The sequence below is a fragment of the Coffea eugenioides genome, chromosome 2 (assembly GCF_003713205.1).
Source record: "Coffea eugenioides isolate CCC68of chromosome 2, Ceug_1.0, whole genome shotgun sequence".
Lineage (NCBI taxonomy): Eukaryota > Viridiplantae > Streptophyta > Magnoliopsida > Gentianales > Rubiaceae > Coffea > Coffea eugenioides.
The window spans coordinates 5,300,832-5,326,536 of record NC_040036.1 but is presented as its reverse complement, the minus strand read 5'-3'; the positions used below and the strand labels follow the sequence as shown (position 1 = coordinate 5,326,536).

At 36.5% G+C, this 25,705-nt stretch overlaps 3 protein-coding genes across 11 annotated transcripts; 2 read left to right on the top strand and 1 right to left on the bottom strand.

Moving 5' to 3' along the window:
* The first annotated feature begins 3,638 nt into the window (after positions 1-3,638).
* LOC113761221 (probable RNA-binding protein EIF1AD) lies at positions 3,639-10,908 on the top strand. Of its 8 annotated transcripts, none has more exons than XM_027304098.1 (7): positions 4,587-4,744; positions 4,852-4,899; positions 5,312-5,355; positions 8,837-8,980; positions 9,288-9,363; positions 9,469-9,595; positions 10,251-10,908. In XM_027304098.1, the coding sequence occupies exons 4-7, from the start codon at positions 8,867-8,869 to the stop codon at positions 10,444-10,446; spliced, it is 513 nt and encodes a 170-aa protein (XP_027159899.1). In that variant the 5' UTR covers positions 4,587-4,744; positions 4,852-4,899; positions 5,312-5,355; positions 8,837-8,866; the 3' UTR covers positions 10,447-10,908. The 8 variants fall into 8 exon arrangements, with proteins under 8 accessions (XP_027159903.1, XP_027159902.1, XP_027159899.1 ...); XM_027304097.1 differs by having other exon boundaries at positions 8,749-8,980; XM_027304096.1 differs by having other exon boundaries at positions 5,312-5,361.
* Positions 10,909-11,647: 739 nt separating this feature from the next.
* Positions 11,648-17,996, top strand: LOC113761936 (uncharacterized aarF domain-containing protein kinase At5g05200, chloroplastic). Its single transcript, XM_027305130.1, has 11 exons — positions 11,648-11,893; positions 12,002-12,137; positions 13,017-13,159; positions 13,353-13,466; positions 13,723-13,911; positions 14,026-14,181; positions 14,729-14,994; positions 15,094-15,191; positions 15,974-16,152; positions 16,722-16,838; positions 17,526-17,996. The coding sequence occupies exons 1-11, from the start codon at positions 11,819-11,821 to the stop codon at positions 17,694-17,696; spliced, it is 1,644 nt and encodes a 547-aa protein (XP_027160931.1). The 5' UTR covers positions 11,648-11,818; the 3' UTR covers positions 17,697-17,996.
* An 822-nt stretch (positions 17,997-18,818) lies between these two features.
* On the bottom strand, positions 18,819-24,804 carry LOC113763415. 2 transcript variants are annotated; one of them, XM_027307227.1, is made up of 4 exons: positions 24,357-24,804; positions 23,103-23,277; positions 19,488-22,601; positions 19,299-19,387 (listed from the first exon to the last, which is right to left on the bottom strand). In XM_027307227.1, exons 2-4 carry the CDS (start codon positions 23,218-23,220, stop codon positions 19,380-19,382), a joined length of 3,240 nt encoding a protein of 1,079 aa, XP_027163028.1. In that variant the 5' UTR covers positions 23,221-23,277; positions 24,357-24,804; the 3' UTR covers positions 19,299-19,379. The 2 variants fall into 2 exon arrangements, with proteins under 2 accessions (XP_027163027.1, XP_027163028.1); XM_027307226.1 differs by having other exon boundaries at positions 18,819-22,601.
* Positions 24,805-25,705: the final 901 nt, after the last annotated feature.

The window sequence follows — 25,705 nt, the reverse complement described above, 5'->3', positions numbered from 1 at the left end:
ACAAAATATATCATATACCTATAACTATATATTAATACAAAATTCACTCCAACTTTAAGTAACATAAAATAACTCATAAAAACATCAAACAATAAATATTAAAAAATTCTACCACAGATTGCACTGATTAAACTCTATAATTTTCATGTCCAATAATTTTTATTTCTTATACAAAAATTTATACACATCACCTTACTTTCAATAATATCCATTTATCAATAAACTATTAATATTTCAAATCTCTCAGCTCTCAAAATTAATATTATCCTTTTATATTCAGATTCTATTAATTAAAAAAATACAACTTCCATCTATTTCGATCACATTCATTCATAACTAAATCAACATTATCTTTACTTATCCAAAAAAACCTACTTAATTAATAAACACATATTTTACCAACGTGCAATATCAAATTATTTCCAAATTATTAATTTATCTCATCATACAACACCCAAACTATATCAAAATTTGCCAAAAAAATATCTATTACCCATTTATTTCTCAGCAAATTTCCAATTCTTTTATATACTCTCCATAGACTTTTCCACTACAACAATACACACTTTCTCATCCTAGCTATCCAAATTATAAAAAAATCATCATCCTAAAATACATAAACTGCCAATGCCCAAAACAAAATAAATTATAACACTGTCAATGTAATTCTTCACCTAATTTTCCATGCTATAAACTTTAAAAAATTAATATATATTCCATTAATTTAAATAATATTTACTCACCCCACAATTAAAATAAAAAAACAAAATTTTTTCAATATTATCCATCAAATCCCTAGATCATATTAATTTTAAAAAACACAATACAAATCAAATCAATTTTACTATATTTATTTATAAATAAATCAATCAAATATATCAATGCTCTATCCACTATTCCAGCTCCATTATCATACAAAATACTATAAATCTATGCTATTAAATAAATCTTTCATTACCCTAATATATTCAATAATGGACACCCCGTGGAACCCGCGGGGCACCAAGCCTAGTTTCTATTTCTACGCGTAAAAAATAAAGAAGTCTCATGTGACAAATCTAATATATAGAAAGGTTTCCTATGGTTTCAAAATATATAACACGACAACCCGTACTTTGAACTAAATTGTAAAGGTGACGAAATTCGTTAAACTTAACGGAAATGGATGAAATGACCAAAATGCTCTGATATAATTAAGCAAAAGACAGTTCAAAAAAATCATTTATTTTATATTCTAAATAAAGAGAATTGAGGGTTAAGGGGTAGAACAGGTATATTTGTTAAAAATTAGGTATAAATTTTTTTTTTAGATTCCAATAAGTCATTTCCGTTAAGTTTAACGGATTCCATTACCTTTGCAATTTAGTTCAAAGTACTGGTGTCGTGTTGTATATTTTGAAATTACGGGGGACTTTTCTATGTATTAGGTTTACTACAGAGGACTTTTTTATATTTTACCTATTATTATTAAACAAACAGTGTAATTTGACCAAAAAGACCCCTCGATAGTAACTTCTCTTAGAATAATTTAATTGAATAAGTGAAAGGTCAAAGTTGCTCCACAAAACGATCAAGAGTCCAAAATTTTATTAAAAAATAAAAATAAAAATCCATAGCAAGCTTCTCCTTGCATTGCGGTCACATAACGACCCAACATCACTTTTCACCCTTTTTGGTGCGGGCCGGCCTCTTCTCCCTTCACTACTACTTTTCAGGTCTTTCTCAAAACTTCAAAATTCACCCATAAACACAATCATAAATAAACTATAGTTAAATCGTATTAATGAAAGAGACAACCCGGTAGTTTTTTTTCCGTTCAAATTGGATCAAAATTCGTATCAATGAAATCGAAATTAGTAAAAACAATGATCTAAGAATCTATCAACTTTTGTCTTATAGGTCTGGGAATCTCATGTGAATACGCCAAAAAACCAACTTTACTATTCTTTTGCCCAAGATTATTTAAAAAAAAATAGCAAAAAGATAAGCCTTTTCTTTCCTAAGATTTTGATATATTAGGTTTAAGAAAGGATAAAAGGGTGAGGGGGAGCTGATGTTATTTGGTGAAAAGAAAGAGCAATGCTATCTTTGGACCATTTTTGGTAAAGTTATCGAGTAAAAATGATTGAGGAAAAAGGGTACCTTACGAAACCTCCGTCTGGATTAGTTATTTTTTTGGGTGATTTTGAAAAGTTTTAGTGTAGTAGTGTCTATAAAAAATTTTTATTATAATTTTTTTGAAAATTTTTATATATTATATGGATGAGATATTTTTTAGTTATTGTGTATTATTGTAGTATTGTATTTGAAAAACTTATTTTTGAAAAATAACCAATCCAAACGATTTTTCTTTTTCATCTATTCTTAATGTCTTTTTAATGTCTCGAGATGGCAAGGGGGAATGTGATACAGCTTTTGACAATGAAAGAGGTTGACTATTATTTGACTAAAGCGCATGGTTCATTTGGTTACATTACATTCATATTTTTGTTTGGAACCATTTGTTTGGATTGCTTCATATTTCCCCAATTTTTTTTGCTTACATCATCTTTACAATTTCCAATACACCTTTTTATCTTTCTAATATCTTTTTATCTCACATACATCACATCACAAAAAGTGCTACAGTAAAAATATCTCAAATAATCCCAAATAACTTACAATCCAAACAGATGGTTACATCTTAAAAGAGGCAAATGTTGTTAACTTTTTTTTTACTCTCTTTCTGGTTTTATGATTGTCTCATTTTTCAATATTTCATTTTTTAGGCCAATTTATTTTGTCATGTTTTATTATATAAGGCCAATTTGTTTTATATGTCCAGGTAAATAATATTTGCACTCCTAATGAAGTTTTAGTTAATCTACTGACATTTGTTATTAATTGAATTAATAAATACTCCTCCCACTTGTACAACACTAAGTATCGTTCTCTCATGTCTCAATAGATTTTGTTTTTCTTATCACCTCTAGTTTTGTGTAGTCGCGGTTCTCATTCGACTTATAATAGAAATAGGTTTCAAATTGGGCAAATCTCTAATCTATTGACGGCAAAAAATTCCTCTTATTATATTTTATCTTTCGCGATGATGCTCTTATAACCGCTACTATAATAACACATCGAGCTCTCTCTCTTCTTCTCAATATTTTTATGTTTGCTACCAAATAAATAAGTAAAGGTGAATATGTGTAGGACTCAAGTACGTTAGAAATTGGGTCATTATACTACAAAAACTCAATACTTGACCATCATATTCAATTTGATTTTTGTCAATTTCTTACATACTTATATGGTGCTATCTTAGGGAGGTTATATTTTGCGACATTGCTACTGAAGTGGTACTCGGATTATTGCTGTGACTTTGTAATTTTCTCATGAATTAGGGGGTTTGTTTGGAAATGTGGTTTGTTATTTACATTAAAAAAGATTTTTATTTTTTTGCTCGCGTCATAAATCTATAATCTTTCCTTTTTTTTATTTGTTTGGCGTGTCACTCACGAGAGACGGCTCAGGCTTACTTATGGAGACCATGGGCCCCATGCTCATTGATTTCACCTCGGGCCGGGTCTGCAGCCAGCTTTGCTAGTTCTTAAATTACTCCTACGTAGCCGGTTCAGTCACTTGACGTTATAATCGAACGTCGGAGTCCAAAACCCTAAAAAAGACTGGTGCGAACCAGCTGCAACTTATTAGTGTTCCTGCCTGCTGCACAAACAGCAGAACAAATCCAACTCCAGGCTCCCTACTTGACGCAACTCAGATACCTAATCCTCTCTTTCTTTCTGATAAAAAAAATATAAATCACAGGTCTCCGCATTTGTTGGCAAGGTAGAATTCAATTTAGATAAATATTGTCAATTTATTTTCCTCCTGTCTGTTCATGCCGTTGATTTGGTCTGTTGTGTGATTTTCATCCCCCTTCTTTGATAATAGCAACATCTAAGAACAATTGAAAGAGACTGATTACTCATATTCTAGGTAAATATGGTAGTGATTCCCTTGCGTTTTGATTCTTAGATCTAGCTTTTCTTTTGTATTGGGAATATTCGTCCTGCCTTTTTTTTTTGTTTTTCAATTATTTTGTATAGCCGTGAATAATTTACTGCTAAGCATAAACGTATACTTGGTTCTCTATCTTTTATTTTTCTCCGTCTGTTTCTTCTTGTTCTTCTTCTTCAAAAGGCGCGACGAGAATAAGAATTATCGTTAAATCCTATATATTGTCAGAGGGATTTCTTTTTTCTTTTTGGTTTGGTTTTGTTTCAAAAAGAAAATCGGTAAATTTGCGTTTTAGCTGCAGCCTACATGCTTACTGCTGGAAATTGCTTGCGAGTTTGAGTTGGTTGTTACACATTTGAATTTTTATCTTTCTCATCCTTTTTAACAGTAGGAGCGTACCAGCTAGTATATATATATATAGTAAATGTGTGGATGCCATTCCCTCAAATTGAATTCAATTGCTGACGTGCCACTCTCCTATTGGTCAATTGATGGTAGTCCTCAATTGATTGGGATAATGAATTGAATTGAGGACAAAATCGAGATTTCACCTCATCATTCAACAGATAGGGGTTTCTGAAGCTGCTGCCGAGAATCTCTTCTGCGCCTCTCTTTCTAATCCTCCTCCTCGATCTCTTTCTTCTTTTCTTCTCTCTCATTTTCACTTCTTTTCTTTCCTTGATTCGCTGTTGTCCAGATCTTCCTCTTCGTGGCTCTCCAGCTCCATTACTCTCCATTGATCAAGGTGATAACAATGAATGGGCCTCCCTATCTAATCCTTCTTCTTGGTTTCTTTCTCCTTTTCTTCTCTCATTTTTACTTCTTTTCTTTCCTTGATTCGCTGTTGTCCAGATCTGCCTGTCCGTGGCTCTCCAGCTCCATTACTCTCCGTTGATCAAGGTGTAACAATGAATGGGAAGCAAACATTTATTTTACTTTAGGTTACTTAGTCATAATTTTTTCTTCATATTACTTAGCCATATTAAAAATCTTTTTTCCCCTTTTCGTTTTTTCCGCGCATGATTCGTCGAACCCATCTGCTGTAATATTCGTCCCAAAGATATATTCTTTACACCCCCAATTTTAATATGGATGGTCTGTATCAAAATTAGGGATGCCCAGATATTAGAAATTCGCTAGCTTTTGCTCCAGTCTTGGGATTCAAATCTTGCACTCTTTTTTTCACAACTTTCTACTGTTCGATGTTTCCTGTTTCGTTTCATGGAGTTATCTTTTTAGTACAAGAGAGAAAAAATTATGATTACTTTAGATTACTCAATCATTTTTTTCTTTCTTTTTTTTTTTTGGGCAGATTGGAAGGCAACAGTTGTTCGTCTCATATTTTATGAGAAAAAGGTAGAGGTAAGCTTTTTTTCCTACAGATTAATTCGTGATCATTTGTTTCTATCTTGGAGAGTCGGCTATTTTCTCCTTCCATCTTTAAGATCTGACAAATACATTTTTTATTATTGATTTTTTTCCTATACACTATTATCTTTATTGTTGTGTGATTATTCTCTTCTTGTGCGAACATCTATATGGTTATTCTACTGGCTGTTTTTTTCTCACTTGTTATTGATATGTGCCTTTTTCTTTTTAGAAAATTTTTAGTGCTTCTTCTCTCTCGCATTCTCGTTCCTCATGGTGTGTTTTCTAATTTTTGCATCCGTGCTTACTTTTATTGTTTTTCCTGAGCTCTATTTTAAGTTTTTTATTATTGTTATAAGTGTTGTTGCTGTTTATATTTGGAGGATTTGTTTTGTCCACTTTTTTAATTTGCAATTATGGTTTCTAAATTTTTTTCTCTATATATAAGTAGCAAAAAGTAGTTCCTACCTTTATATTTGATTTTAGGTTTTCATCTTCAAGGTCAAAGAACTCAGTAAACGTGGCAAAAAAGTTTATTACCTTTTTGTTTGATTTCGTGTTTTTATCTTCAAGGTTAAAAGAACTCATGCAAATATAATGGATTTTAATGTCTTAATATCTGTTTTCCTTGCTGAAAAGTTTTTTATGATTTTTTCAAAATTTCCCCTCGACTTATTTCCTAATCATTCACTTCAAGTAGCACAGCATACTGGATCTTATATTTGCAAAATACCAAAACAAACAGGTAGCGTTTGTATAAATCTCCATTTTTGAATTTGTGAAATAGAAGAAAAGAAAACGTGGTCTTCTTATTTCTTGTACTTGCTATGTGTTTTGAAGTTCAATTGAAACTCATGTGCTTGGAAAACTTTAGAAATTAACATTTTCATTTTATTTTAAATATTGTTGGGGTTGTCAAATTGAATTAATTGAAGAATCTTTAAATATGACACATATGCTCTTATTTTCCAAATGCTTAAAAATTGCACTTTTTGATTGAGTTTATACTAAACAGGGACAAAAGTAGGATTTCACCTTGAAAAAATGCATATGCAATTAGAATGTATGAACAAAATTAGTTTAGTGGTTCATATATGCCTCAGCAAAAGTGTACTGAAAAAAGAGTTTGATCTCAAATGAAGGGTCCGGACTTTCTCACCCACTGGTAATTAGTTAAGCACTGGAGGTATGCAAGTGACCAGCAAATTTAGTACTCAATGAATCAGTTATTACTTTATTTTTGGAGTTAAGATTTTTTGTTACAATCTGTTTCCATCCAAGAGGTTTGCTAATTTGTTGCTTGCTTAACTAGACTTCATCCTCTATATAACATTTTCTTGCCTTGAATCATAAAAGAAATGATAGCCGTATTTTGTTTGGAAAGTGCTCTGCTTTCAATGCTCTATGCTTTTAATTCATGACCCTAAATTGCCTCTTACCACTTCTAAAAATTTTAACATGAAAATCTCATTTATAATTGCATCCATGGCAAGCTTTCGGCTACCATGTTATCAATTCTTATTCCGTTGATCCCTATGTCATTGGTTTGATAGACTACTATTATTTTAAACATACTCTTTGACATCACCATACTTTTTAATAACTTGGACTAACATGGAAATAATTACTAGGTAATTCAGTTTTGGGTGTTTTAAATCTGTATTTGCTAAACATGATGTTCCCTGTAACATTTTAGTATGATTAAGTGTGGAAGGTCTGATTTTTATAGCCAGTTTGTTGTACTTTGTGAAATTGGATTCAACTGAGAAAGAAGCCTAAACAGGTTAACGGACAACAATTAAAGTTCGAATTGCCAATTGAAAGATTCAATGAGTGAATGTTAACAGATTTTCAATCTACCTTTAAGTTTTTCTACGAGAAAGAACTTAATGGAAGGAAATGTTACTTTTAAAGTAGATTTGCTAAACTCTCTTGTAAATTACAATAGGATGCATAATCCATGCCAAATATGGCATCTAGATGTTCCAGTAGAAGAAGACCCCTCTACTTTGAGAGAAAATGGTAGAGACTTCTTTTGGAGAGTGACACATGAAGGCAGAATTTTCTAGCACACCTCCGAGAAGTGATTACCTATAATTTGAAAGTATGTAGACTAGCCTATGACAAATGAAGATCTACACTCGTTGGTAGATTGTAACAGGAAGATTTCTAGGCATGGTCACTCTTTTATGAGTTTGTCCCTAAGATGTGAAGGTCTGAATTGTTTACTGTTGGATCACGCCCTCTGAAAGATAACACTGTTGAAGGGTCATGAGGTTCAGTCAGATAAATAATTCAAGATGGCGGAAATTTGTTTATATATATAGATGCATATTGACTTTAACTTCAGATCAAAGCTAGTTATGTAAAAAACCTATTATGAGTTCACAATAAAATCAAAACTAAAACCAACAGTATATATATGGTTAATAAAATCATTAGGTCATGGTAATAGTACATTAATCATGCATAAAAAGACAGAACATGGATACAATAGCACATATCATTAAAGTCAACATTGTAATGGAGGCTTACAGCATTGTTGTAGATTAGGTTTACATAACTAGCATCTGATGCAAGGCTGGCGCTGATATCACCTGGGAAAAAAAATCACAGTTTATTGTACTTTCACATGTATATATAAAATGTTTAAAGAGTTCTTGCATATCTATTTCACGCTCTTTTTTTTTGTGTAGAGTATCAGCTAATTACCAAAGAAATACATCTACAATAATTCTTGCAGACACGTACAGTCAAAGTAAAATGGTAATAACAGCCAAAAAGCTTCCAAAGGAGAAACACCAGAGCAAGTAAGAAGAATAAAACTTATTCCGCCAACTCCAAGAAAAGAATGTAATACAAGAATTAACTTTTCATAAACATAAAATAGTCACGAAGGAGAAGTGTAGTCAGAGACGGGTGAAAGAGAAGGAAGGGGAAGAGCTGGAAGGAAAAATCGGAAGGAGTGGGAAAGTGGAGAGGTGCGGTCTAACCTGGAAATTAAAGCCGTAGGTGCTCCGGTAACAAGAGAGATAGAGATATATCGAGAGATTGGAGGACAGAGATAGTAGCAAGCAATCTACTATTTTTCGAGCCGCCGCCAATGGGGTCTCAGCCTAAGGGATCGGAGGGGGGATCGACGGCTGAAGAATGAGTTGTTTTGGCTCTTGCGATTTTTTGGTAATACTAGGAGGAGAACACCGCACGATGCGCGGTGAGATTTTCAAATTATAGGTAACTTATTCTTGGAGGTGTGCTAAAAAATTCTGCCTTCATGTGTCACTCTCCAAAAGGGGCGCCTCCTGCCCCTGCCCTATCAAATGTGCATGACTAGTAGGAGATATTTCTTTCCTGTTTTAAATACGAGTCTTGCTTCTCCAGAACTATGGAATTGATGAATGCTTGCTGAAAGACTGGCATTTAAGGAATTGCTTCTGCTTGCATGTGGTTTTGGTCCCGTTGGTTTCAGTTTGAGAAAGTAATAGAGTGAAGAAAGGCCATGGGAGGTGGACGGAAAAATTTGAGGAGGGCTGTTGAGGAAGAGACCTTAACGCTTCAACAAGGGCAAAGCATCATGCAAGTTGTGGACCTACGGGGCTCCAATCTTATTGAGGTAATATGTCCTTTACATTCAGGGCCACATTTAATTATCAAGTTGGATAATTTGTTTTAGTTGCGTCATTCATAACAGAAGTAGCATCGCATACTGCTGTACTCTGAAAATTGTTCCGATTAGAATTGATCACAAGCATTGTCCCACCTGTACCGAACCATACATCTACAGATGGGCATAGCCGAAGTTTTTCATGTAGTAAGGCTTGACAATGAAGTTTCTATGAGTGATGTAACTATAAGTTAGTGATTTTTGCAGATTAATAGATATTTAGTGGTTGTTAATTCAGTTTTGAATGTATTAAAAGGTAATGGATGCAAAAAGAGAAAGATTGTTAGCTATATTTCCAGCAAAATTTCAAAAGAGCATGTGGATAAAACGAGGTTTGTTCTTTTAAATTTTCGTTTGAAGTGGGGATTTCTAGCATGATTAAAGTTGAGACTTTGATCAAGTTCTTATTTTCTTTTGCATGAAAAATTGATATATAGGGAACTTTGTGGTGGTTGACGAGACTGGAAGGGAGGAAGCAGCTGAATTTGGTCGGAAAGTAGGTTGCGTTGTTATACAAGTGCTCTTTTATGAACGAGTACGAGTGCTCCAAAAATCTCCTGAATGGTGCGTAGTTTGAGTTTAAGTTTGTTTTGTTTTCTCTTGTTTTTTAATGTTTTGCGCCATGCCTTTGCAAGATAAATTTCTAACATAGTCTGAGAACCTAATGATTTGTTTTTTCAATATTGGCTGGAGATATTACTTAATAGCAAGGGACTTCTGTTCCTATGAATATCTGCCTTGTGGACATTTATACCAAACTTCCAGAAGGTGTGGCAAAGGTGACAAAGTTAGAGATCAATATCTTTTTATTTTTTATTATAGAGATCAATATCTTTGATGTGATTGTTTCACGTTCCTTTTTTTTTGTGTTGGGGGGGGGGGGGGGTTTAAGCCAGTTTATTCTGAGTATTATCAAATTAGTTGTAGTTTCTATGGCTGGATAAAAGTGCTCCTGATTAGGAGCTTAGTAGTGTAAATAGATGCACCATGGTGTTCTAGCTCCATTCTAGCTCTAACTTTCTTAGTATGTAATCCTGGAAGGGCTGCTGTTATTTGTTTGATTACATCTTTAAGGCCACCCCTCCTGCTCGGAACCCGAGGGCTAAACTGACTTTCTGGGTACAACATTCACGCGCCTGCTCACATGCACGCTCAATAAGAAGGATCTTGGTGCTTATGTAATTATTATGCTTGGTGATTATTGCTTGTAACTGTGCAGGCCAGAAGTATTTAAAGCAGCAACTTCAGGAAATTCGAAGCAGGATTTGCAGTCGCACACTTCAAATATGGAGGAGAATGACAATTCAAGTGATGATGATGGACTTCCACCTTTAGAAGCCAATACAAACAGATTGAGACCTTTCCAATCACATTCAGATACAGAGTCAGCTTCAGATTCTGATTCCGAGGCCTGATGCATACTTTTTCCTATTTATTATGCATGGATCTCAAGAGATGACCGGAAAACTTCTTGTAAGAATAGAGGAAAGACGTACTTCTGTCCTGTGATGCTGCTTCATGGTTGAAGCTTCACCAAGTTCAGAGCAATGCGAAATTTTGCAATGTCTGCTATATGTTTTAGGGCTTACTTTCCCACATTTGAGATTTTAAGACGGCAGTACATCATCATACATTATGGTTAAAATTGGACTCATTTTGTGGTGTACCATCATGGTAGGATAATCTTTGAGGTGTTGCGCCCTCTATCAAGTGAGGATTATTTGCAGTTCATGAAAGGCTACTGTGGGATTCTAGCTAGTCATCTGCTGTTTCTTGTACGTCTGTGCGTGAGAGTCAAAAAAAAAAATGGTGTACATGTAAGCGGAGGAAAAATGAGGTAAAATACAAAGAAATCTGAAGCGGTCTTTTCATTCCAATTTTCTTGAAAATAAGCTATTTTCTTCTTCTTGTACCATTGAACTGCTACAATAAAATTAGCCTGCTTTTTAAAAATAGCAAGCTCCTCGTGACAAAATATAATGCTCTATAAGTTCAGCCGATTTAGTCACCCAAGTATCAAAAAATCTTAAACAAATCCTTACATTGGTTGGCCCGAAGAAGGCACGTGTGGTTCACAAATCTAGAATGCAGTCCAAGGATCGTTTATTATGAATTTGTTAAGTTATTGAATTGTTAAGTATTGAATCTAATATATTTGACTGTATATCATATTCAGTAATAAGTAAATAGTTTATCACTTAATTTTGAGTGCAAATTTTGCCTAAAAAATTAAGTGTCAGAAATGTTCAATTTTTTGTTATCAAATGAATCTGAACATGTTGAAATCTGAATTTATTAAATTTAAGTATTGAATGAGGTTATCAAACTGCATCCAACTTTATTTCTCTAAATTAAGGCCAAAGCCAATAAGTGATTCAACAAATTGATTGTAGAGATTGGTGATATTTTACCCCCCAAATAAGTATTTTAACGGTGTCTGAAAGTCACGCCTCCGTAAGAAGATGAAAAGTATGTTCTGGCTATTCTAATGGGCTGCATTCCTATTTGTCAAGTTAACATGTGTAATGAAAATGCGCACGCTAATTGGGCCGGACAGGGACAAAGTCAGTCAGTCTCCTTAGAAAAAGGAATATCTGGAGCCAATCTATTAAGAAATAAGAAAGAAAGAAAGAAAGAAAAACTCCTAAAGGCGTAAGAGAGGGTTGAGGTGCACAAGACGATTGAACTTGGAAATATTAGTGGTGGAGTGGATGGTGGGGGTGGTGGAGTGAATTTGGGTTCAAAGCTCAAGTTGTGAACTGAGAAAGGAGAAGTGGGAAAATAAAAATGGCGGGTGTTTCATTGATGAGAGGGATGGTTAATGATGGCTGCTTGTCTATCTTTCATCACCAGTCGCGGCAGGTTTCTTCTTATTAGTCCAAGTTTTATTTATGCTTTCTTTCTCTTTACTGGTGGACGTTATGTTGTCCAATTTCATATGCTAATAAGAATTTTAAATCTTGATTACAGTTAGCGCCAGTAACCGTAAGGGTGTCAAGCAGAAGCAGATCAACAGCAGCGAGAAAGCTTCAATTTCTTTCTAAAAGATCCTCCTTTTATGCTCGATACTCTCAGTCCCGAGATATTTTCACTTCTCGTGTTCAAGGTTGCCCAAACTGTTATCGTATATTGGCTCCATGTCTGCATCCCCACTTTATTGTTTTCTCTATGTAAAAATTTGATTCCTATATTTAAGTTTAATTCTGTTAATTTAGTTGTAGAATCAGATTGCCAGTGGAATTCAAGAAAATAATTTTATCTGGGAATTTGCCCATTTTGATTCTGGATGCATAATTAGTTTGAGTGAAAATTCTTAGTGCATTTCGAGTGTCTGAGAAATTCCTGCTCAATCCTATTCAGGCTCCGGGTTGAGACTTGCGACGGAAGTGTGCTCTGGGAGGAGCTTGATTTTTTGTTGGGTGTTAGTACTTTGTATCAAAGTTGATTTTACCTGGTGAAATGTTGGCCTTCCGCACGAGATATGAATCACAAATTCAAATCAGAAAAAAGAAAGGAAGAAAGAAAATTAAGATACAGAAACACGCCTTATTTTTATCTTATTTCTGTTTAGTTTCTATTCTGAGTTTTTTTTTCCTTCTTATTCTTTCTTTCCTTTAAAACACACCAATTAAGAGAATCCTATATGAATTGTATCTTAATTTGACTCCAGAGTTCATTAGACAAAGGAATTAGAAGAGGAAATGAATCCTGTTTAAGATTTTTTAGTATTTGGATCGATGCTTATTGCTGAAATGGCACTACTATTATACAGTTCTCTTTTACCTTAGAACCCCCATCAATAGACCTTTTCTCTTCTGCCGTTCGTTTTCCTGTCAGAATTTTGTCTCCCCACACGGTGGTGAAGGGGGATGGGGAGAGGGAGGGAAAGCATGTAAATGTGTGTGCGCAACTATTTAAAAATGTATTCTTGTATTAGTCTTTCTTTATTTGGTTGCATAGTGCTATTAAGCATGAACTTCCACAGATCGCATGGAAAAGTTGCCCAAACTGGTAGAGGATATTGTCCAGACATCCTTAAGCACTGGTCCACGTGGAGCCCTAAGGCTAGCTCAAGGCATTCAAGCAGTTCTTGGAGTAGGAAGCGAGTGGCTGGCAGATTTGTCAAAGGTACAGGCAGTTCTATATCTTTGTTATAATTGGTTACATCTTTAGATTTTCTGGTAACTGGTTTGATGTCTTTCTTTCTTCTCTCTTACCTTCCCCTTCTTCCCTCTTCTTCTCTTTATTTTTTCCCCAGGATTTTGCATAGTAAATGAACAAGGAATTTCATTGAAAAGTAATTCTGGGTAATTTTGTCTAGACAGCAAACTCATCCACCACATTACCAACTGAGATGCAGCTTGGATTGTTGTCTCCCCTGTATTTGAGAAGATTATTTGAACGAATGGGTGCAACCTACATCAAACTTGGTCAAGTAAGTAAATAGTAATGCTCACCCAGTTCTTTTTATGTTTTGAAATTTTGAAGTTTGCTTTTTGTGCCTTTTTCATTTTAGGATGATTTTGTTGTAATGCTTGAATTTGTATACATTTACTTGTGGTTCCATTATTATTTGCTTTTTCTTTATGGGTTCTCTCATTTATCTGTACCTTTAAAATTATACAATCAGTTATGCATACATCCACCACATTATACAATCACTCATGTACTGTTTTTCTTGCATTTTGTAGTTCATTGCTTCTGCACCAACATTATTCCCACCGCAATACGTACAGGAATTCCAGTACTGTTTTGACAGAGTACCTGCAGTTCCTTTTGCAGATATTCAAGCAATCTTGCGTGAGGAATTAGGCCAACCAATCGATGCGATCTTTGAGTATGTTGATCCTACCCCACTTGCCTCTGCTTCTATAGCACAGGTCTACTCGGACTTCCCTTTCCATGCTTCATCTTGATAATATTTAATAGTAAAGTCTTAAGAGCTTGATCATTGACTGTCACTCACCCTTTTAACTGTGTACTTTAACTCTCAGGTCCATGGTGCAAGGATAAGAGGCACACAGGAAGATGTAGTGATAAAGGTGTTGAAACCTGGAATTGAAGACACATTAGTGGCAGACCTAAATTTTGTTTATATTGTAGCGCGCATCTTGGAGTTTTTGAGTCCTGAACTGAACCGTGCATCTCTGGTATGATCTTTTCATCATTGCAAAATTCCACTGAATGGGGCAAAACATATTTCCTTGAAACTGCTAAAACATACGTCTTGCAATATACTTAGCTACTACTTACTTTTGTAGTAGAAAGTCATTGGATAGTTCTTAATAGTCAAGTATTTAAATGCAAATTTGGCATAGTCAAAAATCACCTCTTTGACTTACGAATACACCCTAAATGTATAATTACAAACCAAAATATAATCATGTCTTGTGCCAACACTTTTTCTCCTTTGGCAACTTGATTTTTTCCAGATGATTGTTTGACTTTTTTCAGGAGCTTAATTATAATGTAAGGGATATGTATGTGAAGGTTTTGTTTTTATAGGCCTTTCAGTATGCTAATAATTTACTTCTGAGGTCATATACTCTGTCGAAAACAGATTATATGCCAGCATAAACTCATTAACTGTGTGTGAGTGGAAATTTTCTCTCTCCATTCTTTGTTTAACTTTTCCTGTTTAGTGTGAAAGGAGGACAGTGGCATTTCGTTATGCTTGAACATATGTTTCTGTTTTAGGTTGCTATTGTCAAAGATATAAGGGAATCAATGCTTGATGAGGTTGACTTTAAGAAAGAGGCTGCAAATATTGAGTCTTTTAGACGATATTTAGAGGCTATGGGTCTTACAAGACAGGCTACTGCTCCAAAAGTATACCCGCAATACAGTACCAGACGAGTTTTAACAATGGAGAGGCTTTATGGAGTCCCTCTTACAGATTTGGATTCCATCAGTGCCCTTGTTCCAAGTCCAGAAGCCAGTCTTATTACTGCCTTAAATGTGTGGTACGACTTTGTCACAAGTGTAATTCATCTGCTGGCACATGTCAGTTATTTTTGGTATCAAATTTATATCCTGAAGTTTTGTTGTGCATGACTCTTTAGGTTTGGGAGTCTGCTTGCCTGTGAAACCTTTCACGCTGATGTCCATGCAGGCAACTTGTGGTTGCTGCGTGATGGTCGTATTGGGTTTCTTGACTTTGGTATACATGAATTCTCCATCTTTCAGTTTTGTTTGTTTCTTTGTCTCCTTTGTTGCACATCTATCATTTTTCATGATCCTGCATACTTTCCTCTTTTTCTTTAAAATGCTTGGTGACTCTCACTCTTGTTGGCAATGAATGGATTTTTTTAGGGGATACAAGTTTTCAAATATTTTGGCTTAAGATTATTGGAAGATCTTATTGCTTCTGTAACTTTTTTCTTCTCAATAGTTGTTTTATTCATGTATTATAGCTCATACAACCCTACTGTCCCTCGCCCTTCCCCCTCCAGGCTTGCCCCTCTTCTCCTTGACCGCATGCTCATCTGGAGAATTTGCATTGGTGATGCTAAAAATGGGTGTCTCATGCCTGCGTGTTGGGTCAAATGTTCAATATCTTTAGTTTTAAGGTCTAGAGAAATCAGTTATAAAAGCAAGGAGATCTGCCCATCAATAGGATTGTTATCACATTTTCAGTTTACTGTTTAAGGGCCACTGTTTAACTGTCTTTCATGTTGTATAAAACAAAGGCTTATCCTACACAAATCAGAATACTTTAGCCTGATGGCATCTTGTTTAATTTATCTTAGAAATTTGCTTCAAGTTGCAGCTGAGAATGTTACACACACTTGGTTATTAGTTCACAAATTCTGCTCTTCCCAGAAAACCTTTTACCTTCTTATTTGCATATGTTCAGTTAAATTATTACTTTCCTGAATCATCATGTATCATCTTTCCTTTGCAACTTATGAGTCATGAAACAAAATGGATGGTGCTGTACAGGAATTGTTGGGCGCATATCTCCAAAGACATGGGCTGCTATGGAAATATTCTTGCAATCGTTGGCAACTGAAGATTACAACTCAATGGCATCGGCCTTGATTGACATGGATGCTACAAACAAGGATGTTGATTCAATGGCCTTTGCAAGAGATCTTGAAAAGATATTTTCTTCAATACAGGTATATATTGCATGTGGCCACAGCTACACTTGTCTCTTGTCAAAGTGTAAGTCACCCCCCACCCACCCCTCCCCCCCCCCCCAAAAACAAAAAAAAAAACAAAACAAAAAAAACCCCCAACCCCCAAAAAAAAAAAATCTATGCAGCCTGAGAAGTATATCTGTGCTTAGTATATTTTTGTCCTCAAGTCCATGCAGGTTACTACTCATGGACCATGATGGCGAGATCTTGATGGACAGCCTGAAACTTTGATATAAATAATACCATTGTGTTTATTAGGTTAAAATCAGAATCATATGTGTAAGAAGAGAAGAAATTACATGTTTTTTAGTCTGAAGAGTACTGAATGACTATTCTTCTGTATAGTAGCTGTGCATACTTAAGCTATGTTTTAAGAATTTAACTTGTGAAGACAATATTTTGCTTTGATGTTAGCTCTGATGGATGACTATGCTAAGGATCCACTAGTATTGATGCTACAAGGCATTTAGTATGTCATGATTTTGATGTAATATTACTTCAAATCAGATCATCATTTTCTGATTATAGTTTCCCATATTCTGGTGCAGGATTTGGATACAGAAATTGTTGTTGCAACTGCCAGGGGTCCAAATACAAGCACAACGGCTGTTGCTGCAAATGTAATTGTAGATGAGAGGCAAATGAATGCTCTATTTCTTGATTTGGTAAGTATCAACCTTCAATTCTGTCATCTCATAGCGCAGCAACTTGCCTTAGGCTTGTAAATCTTGCAGAACGAGGCCCCAATTGCACAAAGACAGATGATGAACCTACAAGTTGGAATATGAGGTCTCAATCGCTCTTATAGTGACTGAGATGGCATTAGGTAGTTTAGTAATTGATGTGGCTAGATGTCTTCCTCCTTCAGAGCTGGGGTGGGTGATATTTGCTTGCCTACCAATAGAACGTCACTGTGTGCTGTGTTGCGTCTAAAAAATGAGAGGATGAAAATGTATAACGTTTCTATACTAAAGGGGAAAACTGAAGTGAAAGGGAAAGTTGTTAAAAACTCCTCCTGAGCCAGTTTTTTTCTCCTTGAATGGAGTTGGATTTGATGAAACCAAATTGACCTTTGTGCTTCACTCTAAACTGAGAAAAATTGTGGGGAAAAAAGTGCAGAAATTTCCTTTTATTTAGTGTATATTTCTCAGTTCCCTAACTGCACTTTCGTCTACCTTCATTATACCAGACAAAGAGTAACGTAGTTAAATACCCTCCCACCTATGCAAATAATGTCCCCCGCCGCCCGCTTACATGCCAAATGAAGTCTAAATACCAGAAATTTCTTTTGCATCAGCTTGCCTGCTTCCTCAAATCCAAAGTATCTGACTTGTATTTTCTTTGTCCAATAGGTTCGAGTTAGTGAATCATATGGATTGAGATTTCCTCGGGAGTTTGCACTCCTAATGAAGCAGCTTCTTTACTTCGACCGGTATACTAGGTTGTTGGCTCCCAATTTGGACATGCTTCGGGATCAGAGGATCACCATTGTCCCAAATCAAAGAAGCAGGCGTATCTACTAGCGGCCGCTTTCTTGTCACTGAAACTAAATTGCAGATATCATACAAGAGAATCATCGGCTTGTTGTACAAATAGAACAAAAGAAATTATACCTGATTGCCATAAAGAAACCTGGCTGAAACAGAATATTTTTGGCGGTGTAGATGCCTCGACCAATTTCAGTTGAGTTATTGTAACGATGCATGAGACGTGAAATGCAGAAGGTTGTCCGTGCCCATATAATGTTGCCACTTATCAGAACACAGTAACTTTAATTTCCATATCCAAACTTTGTGCCAATTGATATTGTGGTCTGTTCCAAAGATTTGTCTGTTCTGTTGTACGTTTGATCTACAGCAAAAGATCCTTGTACTTTCCGGTGGAAATTTCCCTTCATCCCTCGGTTTATGTGTTCTTCCAACTGGGTGCTTGTAGTTACCGTGCCTGCCTGCATCTTTTCCCACCATCAACAAAATGTCGTGCTTTTACTAGGGTAATATTGGGTCTAATAGTTTAAAAAGTTCCAAACGTTGATGAATTCTGGGACGATGAGAAGCTGTACTATCCAACTCTTTTGGATAAAAAGACTAATCCAGACAAGCACGACAACGAAATATTTGTGAACATCCAATATTTTGAGAAACTTTTGTTGCTTATGGGATTTCGAGGAGGAAAAATGCAATCAAGCTTCAACAGATATCTGCTGACGGTTAACAGCAGCGGTCTTTAAAGGCAACAACCTCGGGAGTGTTTGGCGACGATTCCGCTCTCGGGTTCAACATTTTACTGCAATTGTATGTGTACAGGACCTACAATTGACACCATGATTCCAGGATTTGATTATCGTTTCCACTAGGATCTGGCTACTCTATTCCTCCGACGATACATGAAACAACACCATTGACCAATTTTATTCCCAAATACCTGTTTCCCCTCTGCCTCCTTCAAAACCAGAACATCTGCAGATGCCGTTCTTCTGGCAAAATCCTTGCATGCATGCATGGCTTTTACAGCTCCATGCTTATTGAAATACTATAGCCAGATACAGTGCATAGTTTCGACTTTAAAGTGCACAATAACATACATAATTGATGCGAAACGCCTCTCTATAAGTTGGTAAAAAATCTATCTAGCGTAGGTGACAAGAGTCTGAGAATTGAGCCATTTATGCAAACCCAATATTATCGAAACAAATCAATAAAAAAATCGTTTGACAGCATAGTGAATCTATACATACAACACTTGATCTGCATTCTATACACTACCACCAGGGCAATTTCTATCCTTCGGATCACTATACAGTACAAGCTATATATGTTTAATGACTTGTGATGTTGGACTATATATGTTTAGCATATCTTAGAGAATCTTCGAGTCAAGTAGACACTCTTCTTCCAAAACTGTCCTTTTATCTTAATATAGCTAGAACTAGAAGAGCTCCAAACTTCTTTTTCTCTCGTCAGAAAGCTGAGGTGACCTTTTGGATCATGTTTTCTTCTTCAAATGATTGATGCGTTAGATTTTCATAACAGCACTTGGCGACGAATAACCCATAAGCCGATGCAGTGGAGATCCTCCTAACGGTGGAAGTTGCCTGATTCCTGAGGATGACTTTCGCTGCTTGGATCTCTTGAACGAAGGTCCCACTGGTTCAAGGTTCTGTAACGAGTTGGTGTGCAGCTTCTGACACTCGCCCACTGTGGACTTCATCTTTCTATCATCCAAGGGCACGACAGAATTACCAGATGATATGTCTCTATTTCGACAACTTCTTTCAACAGGATGAACTGGGGGTGTGATTAGTGAGGGCTCACCTTCAGTGGAGAAACTTCTGTCAAAGGATATTCCGTAATCATCAGTACATGAAAGAGGTTCAGCGTATGGAGTGTCATTGGATTGAGAGGTGGATGCCCAGTTCCTTTGACGAATGGATCCACTGGAGTCATCATCGACCACACTGGGAGGAGGGGCTACAGCATCAGCAATGCGTGGTACTAGATGTGTGCTGCTCTGAAGTGAAAACTTCATAATCTTTCTGCAAGTATTGCATCTTAACTTATGGCACCGCCTTCCTGAGAGGAGAAAATCTGCAGGCAGATGAAGCAATGCAGAGCAATGATAACATGCAACAATAGGGGTTCCACCAGCTACAGGCCTAACATGTCGCTTTGCCAAGTGATATCTCTCTCGCAAATGGAATTTTTGAATCTCATTATCTCTATGCCACTGCTCATCAGACTTGGTTTGTCGATCCCAAACAGAGAACTCAGAGCTATTATAATGCTGAGGACTTGAGGATGTGGAACACTGGCCATTGTAACATGTACTGCTGTGGGACATACAGTGGACTTTATTACAGCATAATGAATGTGAAGGTAACTGTACAGAGCATTGCCAGTCATGAGGATGATGGTGCAAATATGCACATTCAATTTGGCGCCTGTAATCTGCAGCATCTCCTGAAAAAGCCGCTCTTGGGACTCTATGAAACTGGGGCAAGCCTTTCCATTGACTAAACCTTCCAGGATATCTGGAATACTGTAAATCAGCAGATACTCCCTCCAAAGGTGCCAAGCGACGATTGTAAAACAATGGATTATACTTGTCCTCCCTGATAACTGAAGAAGGAAACCTACTGTTTGATATATGCATTCTGTTGAGCTCATCTTTCAGTTCATGTACCATTCTTAACAGCTCCAGTTTGTCTGGTTCAGTGTAAGATGGTGCATCGGCTGCACAAAAATCTGATTGATGCTGGAAAACACTGAATGGATGATGCGATAAATTCCCTTTTCTATGGCCATTCAAAGGGTACCTTGGAATAGATGGAAGCTTAGAAACATGCTGATCATTGTCCTCTCTTATTCTACTTCCACTAGAATGGCTGTAACTTCTGGGGTCATGCAAACCATCCTGGTGAATTTTGTTAGAATGATTCTTCTCTGGCAATATTGAGGACTTCCTTGCCAGGTTCTGTACCTCTGACCCAGGTCCAAGAATTGCTTGGTCTTGCATCCCAAGGTTGCTGCTCAGAACATCATTTGCTGAAGGTCCAAATTCCCTTTGCAACCTACTTGAGTTGTTCATGTTTTGCTTTAACTTTCTTTTGGGGGGTTTTGAGAACCGGCCAGGAAACCGGTTCTCAAACCCATCATAGGAAGATGCACTACCATCATCACCATAGTAGCTTTTGGTTGGAGACTTGGACAAATTTATATTCTTCCGACCAAGCTCAGAGCTCAAATTGACTAGTGGCAGATTATCCAAAACGTCCTCAGAGCTTGCATGTACAAAACCTCGGGAAATCATTCTCTGAGAGGCTCCAAGGTGTTGATCACCAGGAGAGTCAACATTGTACAATGGAATAGTCTGATCCAGGGGATTTTCATCAGTGTCACTTGCATCAGTTTCCTTGCCATCCAACAAATCTTCTGTATCAAAGCTACCAAGGACATGACCACCTAAGTTGTCTTGCACTTCTGAGTTTGCTTCTATTAATGCTGATAGTTTTTCAGGGACAGTCACAGCAGATGAAGAAATTTCCAGGGAGGCACTGTCATTTTTTGGAAACTCCTTACTGTGACCTTCAAAGTTGCATTCTTTGTCAACATGTTGCATGACACATTTACTTTGATCCCTTTCTTCCAATGCATTACCTTTTGGAGAACAATCATTCTCATCAAGCTTACCTTCTGTCAGTAAAGAAACTTTACTGAGGAAGTTGGTATCCTTGTCCTGCTCCTGGTTGCAATCTTCACGTGCCATTTGTTCCATTCTTGCACAATTATCTGTCGTCCTATTGCTAAGTCCGAATGCCATGATTGCTTGATGTTCTGGCGATGAATCGTCCGTCTCATGGCATGGGAACTCCAATGAACTATAAAAGCCATCAGAAGAGCTTCTACCTCTACTCCTGTTCCTTTTGGAATCACCGAACTGATTTTCATATCTGTGCATATCCTGGTCTGCATTATGTGTATCCTGGTCATAATCACATTGATCTTGTTCAATCTGGTCCCCAGTGCTTGGTGACAAATCTCCATTTTCTCGAGAAGTAAGGCATAGTGAATTAGGCAACCCATGAGAAAAAATTTTGTCACCAGGCTGCTTCCCATTGGAATCACTGAACTGATTTTCGTACTTGTTTGTATCGTGGTCTGCATTATGTGTTTCCTGTTCTGCATTATGATCACATTGAGCTTGTTCAATCGGTTCCCTTATCTGTCCCCCAATGCTTGGTGATAAATCTCCATTTTCTCGAGAATTAAGGCATGGTGAACTAGGAAACTCATGAGAAAAAATTTTGTCACCAGGCTGCTTCCCTTTGGAATCACCGAACTGATTTTCATACTTGTGTATATCCTGGTCTGCATTATGTGTTTCCTGTTCTGCATTATGATCACATTGAGCTTGTTCAATCGGTGCCCTTATCTGTCCCCCAATGCTTGGTGATAAATCTCCATTTTGTTGAGAAGTAAGGCGCGGTGAACTAGGAAACTCATGAGAAAAAATTTTGTCACCAGGCTGCTTCCCAGTGGAATCACCGAACTGATTTCCATACTTGTGTATATCCTGGTCTGCATTATGTGTTTCCTGTTCTGCATTATGATCACATTGAGCTTGTTCAATCTGTTCCCCAGTGACTGGTGACAAATCTCCATTTTCTCGAGAAGTAAGATGCAGTGAATTAGGAAGCTCATGAGAAAAAGTTTTGTCACCAGACTGCTTCCCATTGCAGTCTGAAAAATGATCTTCTTTCCTCTCATTGCTTGTATCTGGTGACGACCCTCCTGCAGAACTAGTTGCTCCATGATTAAGTCTGCTGATGTCTTTCTGATCTGGTGCATAATCCAGTACCCTTTTTCCTTCTACATGAGTACCATCACTGCTGAATCTTGTGTCTTTGGTGTCAGTTTTGAACTTCTTCGCTGCTTGAGGACACATATTGTTATCAGGAAACCATATCTAAATACTACTGCTTACTACAAACTGAAAGCACTAAAATATGCCCTATCTAGTTAGCTTATGAAATCCAACTAATTGTGATCAATACTAAATATATAATATGAGGATGAATCATGTTTTAGCACCTCAACATAAACCCCTGATTTCATCTTGAAATATTATCACATCATGAACATAAACTTTGATTATGCTAGATGGTACAAATGAAAACATTTCCAATTGGATCTAGGACAATGCAAGCTGGAACATTTTATGAGGTAAGCTCATGTCCTTTGTAGCCCTAATATACAGACAACATACATGTAACCAACTACATAGAATTAAATGCATGTTTGTGGGTTCACATATGTACAGAAATGTATCAGCTTTTAGCTTGCTGCTTTTTTTGTAATAAACAGCTCTGTTTGTCCTTTTATGATGGCAATATGAACTACGTAAACAGGAGTGGATAAATATTTGATTACCTTGCAGAACAGCACCACATCCTCCACACTTGTATACGGGGATATCTGGTTCTTGAAGAAGCTGTCTGCATCTGGGACATCTAACCAGTCGAATTTTGGCAGTCATTTGATTAGTCATGTTCAGTAGAGTACTCGGCTCAATTTTGAGAGTTAAGAGGACTTGAATCACCAAAATCTGGCAACAAAAAGGAGAAAATAATGGTAAATCTGAAGGCTCCTTCTATTACCTAAATACCAAATCACGGAAGGTAAGCATGAAAAAGTAAGAAATTAGGATAAAAGAATCGCAAGATGACAAATAGCAAGCAAGAAATGACATCCAGAGAGGGGGGAATGAAAGTGCAGGTAATTCATCAAACATGTAACTAAAAGATACATGTCAGAGACAGAGTGCAGTCAAAATCAAGAACTCGAGAAGGCAGATGTTATAAGAATGATGCAGCACGGATAGGTTAGTGAAACCACAGGCCATATGGCTAAAGTCGCAAACATACAAATGGAACAGATCATCAATAAAAATTCAGGGCAAAAGGAGGTATACAAATGAATGTTGACTACTAACCAAATCTAAAGGAAGGGATCAAGCAGCCAGATTAAGCAAATGTAACACATACTACTCACTAACAGATTAATAAACTCATTTAAATGATAGGTGGTACACTCCTACGTCCTTTTCTTTTCAAATTTAAGCCAAAAATAAATAAATAAAGTTATCGTGACAGCTACTCCTGTGCTCCGGCCTTCAAATATTCAATTTATAACTAAGAGTTAATTCTGAACCTTAAAAAGTGCACGAGGAATGAAATCAGTGGCAAGTGATAAGATATTACTGGTAGGTAGTTTCTTCTATACCCAGAGTTCATCACAGAGAGCCATATAAATTTTAAACTTGCAACTTTACAAGCTGAAACATGTCAAGATTAAAACAAGAGAACAAAAAAGTTATTTTTAAGTATTCATTATTCATATAAACCACTACCAACCCCAGAAAAGACTTGATCATGCATATTGGGAGTCAAGCAGAAAAGTGCTCTTATTTAAAGTTCAGGGCAAATTATGTAGTGGGGAAATATCATTTCTAATGACAGCATAAGAATTCACATGAGCAGGTGACAAAAGCAAATCCACCACAAAACTTGATGTTGCAAACTGTAATTGAGCGATGGAAACTAGTCAATGAAAGAGCCCTTTTCAGCAAACGTTAAATCAGATGAAATTGCACCTCATCATACGGTTCAATAATCAAAAGCTCACCTTTTTCCAGTTGAAGCAACCTCAAGGAGATGAAGGGTAAGTAATTCCAGAGACATCCAAAAAATCCACCTCCGCCTTCACAATTATAGGATATCCAATATTCCAATCCAACAAAACGAAACTACAAGCCAATGCAAGCAAGCGAGTCAAAAGTCAAGGAAAGAGAAATGAAGAACGAGGCAAACAAGGAAAAGGGCTCGACGGAGAAATCCCCAGAAATCTTTTCTTTCACGCAAAGAGCACGAGCTTCTTGAAGCACCAATAATTCTCATTCTTATCTTGGTTCGTGTTCTTCCGGTTCTTATTTGGTTTCACATCTTTTACAAGTTAGTACTAGTAAAAAGGAGAGTAATATAGCGTGTTAGAGAAGGTTCTTTGTCAACCCAAAAGTCCAATCCTGAGTCCTTTTATCTGACTGGGAATACTCGCCTTGCTCTTCAGGCAGGAATCCCAGCACCGTTGGTTTGAAATGGAGAAAAAGAAAATGAGAAAAAACAAGTGAGAGAGAAATACTCCAAGTCTTCCCTTCCGCGGAGATTAGTGCACCCGCTTTATGGTCCTTTTTTCTCTAGATATTACCAAGTCAACAAGGACCGGAGCTTCTCGTTAGCTAAAAATTAATAATATATTATTCATAGTAAAATAGAAGAAATTCTTGGATGGCAGCTACTGTTCTGTTTTGGCAATGTCAAAGCCGATGTAGATTCTGTTGTATTAATCTTTTTCCTCCCCTCCCCCGTCCTTTTTCTCTTTGGTGTCTTGGGTTTCACGATGTTTAGTACTATAAAATTCTGAGATTCGTAAACTACCCATTTAGATTGTTATTTTATGAAATTTTTGTAAAAAATATATATATTATAGTGATTTAATGTATATAAAATAAGAAAAGTGATTGAAAAATATGTTCATAAAAAATGTAAAAAAATTTTTGAAGAAAAATTGCAATTCAAACAGAGAAAATTTATATTGTTAAATTCTACATGAAACTTCATTGGCTGGTTCTTTTCATCGTTAAATTCAAACCTCATTGCCATGAGGTAGATCTCTTTTTTTTTTTTTTTTTTTTTCGACATAGGGGTGTCCGGGTCAATTCTTACAGGGCCCGACTAATCCCCTGCGATCCGGGAGAGGAGGCCCCACTCCACTCCGGACACGGTAACTCCAAGCAGACTCGAACATTGGTTGCCCAAGACCGGACAACGCCCCTAAAGAGGAAAGCGTGATCGACTGAGCTGCCTGAGGGGGGCCCATGAGGTAGATCATTAACAAAGTTTTGCTACTTCTTTTTTTTTTTTTTTTTCTTTTTGTTGAAGTGCTCGAATACACGTTTAATCCAACTAGATTAGATG